General features: G+C 40.6%; 1 protein-coding gene across 1 annotated transcript; it reads right to left on the bottom strand.

The window, feature by feature from the left end:
* Window positions 1-839: 839 nt before the first annotated feature.
* Window positions 840-1,163, bottom strand: LOC149839998 (uncharacterized). Its single transcript, XM_090004972.1, has one exon. The coding sequence runs from the start codon at window positions 1,161-1,163 to the stop codon at window positions 840-842; it is 324 nt and encodes a 107-aa protein (XP_089861098.1).
* Between the last annotated feature and the right edge of the window lie 472 nt (window positions 1,164-1,635).

The following is a 1,635-nucleotide window of genomic DNA, read 5'->3' as shown; positions in this document are numbered from 1 at the left end:
AAAGTAAAGGTTTCATAGGGACATGTGAATGTCGTCTTCTTATGGTCATCAGGGTGTATTGCTACTTGATTGTATCCTGAATAGCCATCCAAGAAACATAAGTAGCTATGTCCAGCGAGTCTCTTAAGGATCTAGTCAATGAATGCTAATAGAAAGTGGTCCTTCCGCGTTGTTACATTCATCTTCCTATAGTCTATGTAGACTCACCACCTTATCATGGTCCTTATAGGAATACTTCTCCCCTTCTCATTTTCAACTACTGTGAGTCCAGAATTCTTAGGGACCACTTGAACTGGACTCACCCATCGCCTATCTGAGATGGGATAAATTATCCCTGCATAAAGCCACTTGACTACTTCTTTCTTGACAACTTCCTTTATGCTGGAATTTAGTGTCCTCTGCATGTTTCGCACAAGCTTAAATCTTTCTTCACAATAGATTATATGCATGCAAAAGGACATATCTATCCCTCTGAGATCTGTCACCACCTAACCCATCGATGTCTTGTGCTCTTGCAAAACCTCAATCAATCTGGCCTCTTGATCCTCTATGAGCTTTGCAGAGATGATCACAAGCAACATATGGTTGTCTCTGAGATATGCATATTTGAGTTAAGCTGGTAAGGGCTTCAACTCAAGCTCTGGAGGATATTCTATTAAAGACTTGGCCGGTGTCTTAGCTAAAGCAGGGAGAGGCTTGAATCCTCCTCTCCAAGGAAGGGTACTCAAAACTTTTGGCAATAGATTTAAGGACTCCCTATATAGGCTTCCTTCTATTATACAATAAGCTTCTAGTGGATCTCTAATCAACAACAAGTCAGAGTCTTCTTCCATCAAATCTTAAACAATATCCATCTGGAAGCAAGCATCATCTCCAACAGGTCCCATGACAACATTAAAGATATCCAATCTTACTTTCCTATTGCCAAATGAAACATTCATCACTCTGGTATGATAATTGATACATGAATTAGCCATTGCCAAGAATGGCTTACACAAAATGATCAGAGTCTGGTGCTGGCTGTCTATGCCCTTCATATCCAAGATAATGAAGTCAACTAAAAAAAAGAACTCATCTACCTTGACTAGCACATCCTCAAGGGTTCCTCTTGAAACCTTGATATAACGATTTGCCAGTTGTAGGGTCATAGGATTTGGCTTCATCTCTCCTAATCCAAACAAATCATAGAAATACCCTAGCAAAATATTCATACTTGCCCCAAGATCTAATGACGCTCGCTCAATCTGGATATTTCCTATGATGCATGAAATAATAGGAGCACTAGGTCCCTTGAGTTTAGGTAGAGTTTGGTGTTGAAACACCAAACTTACCTGCTCTGTCAGAAGGACCTTGGTAGGAACCTTGCCTCTTGATTTGTGCTTCTATGTAAAAAGTTTCTTCAGAAACTTGACGTAGGTTAGTACTTGCTGAATGGCATCAAGCAAAGGAAGGTTGATTTGCACTTGCTTGAAAATTTTGAGCATATCTTGAATTTTAACCTTTTGCTTACTAATGCCTTCTGGGGACTCTAGGGTTCTGGGATAGGGTGGTTTCGGGACATACACTGGGAAATCTTCTTCCTTCTGAGGAGACTCACCTCTATCCTTGCCTTTACCAGGGGTAGATGACTGAGCA

This window comes from Nuphar pumila, chromosome 4, assembly GCF_984573655.1.
Source record: "Nuphar pumila chromosome 4, dmNupPumi1.hap1.1, whole genome shotgun sequence".
Lineage (NCBI taxonomy): Eukaryota > Viridiplantae > Streptophyta > Magnoliopsida > Nymphaeales > Nymphaeaceae > Nuphar > Nuphar pumila.
The sequence above is the reverse complement of the archived record's forward strand: the minus strand, read 5'-3'. Positions and strand labels throughout refer to the sequence as shown.

Bases quoted from the DNA above. Each gene is read 5' to 3' on its own strand.
- LOC149839998 (XM_090004972.1), bottom strand. From the start codon at position 1,163: ATGAAGCCAAATCCTATGACCCTACAACTGGCAAATCGTTATATCAAG.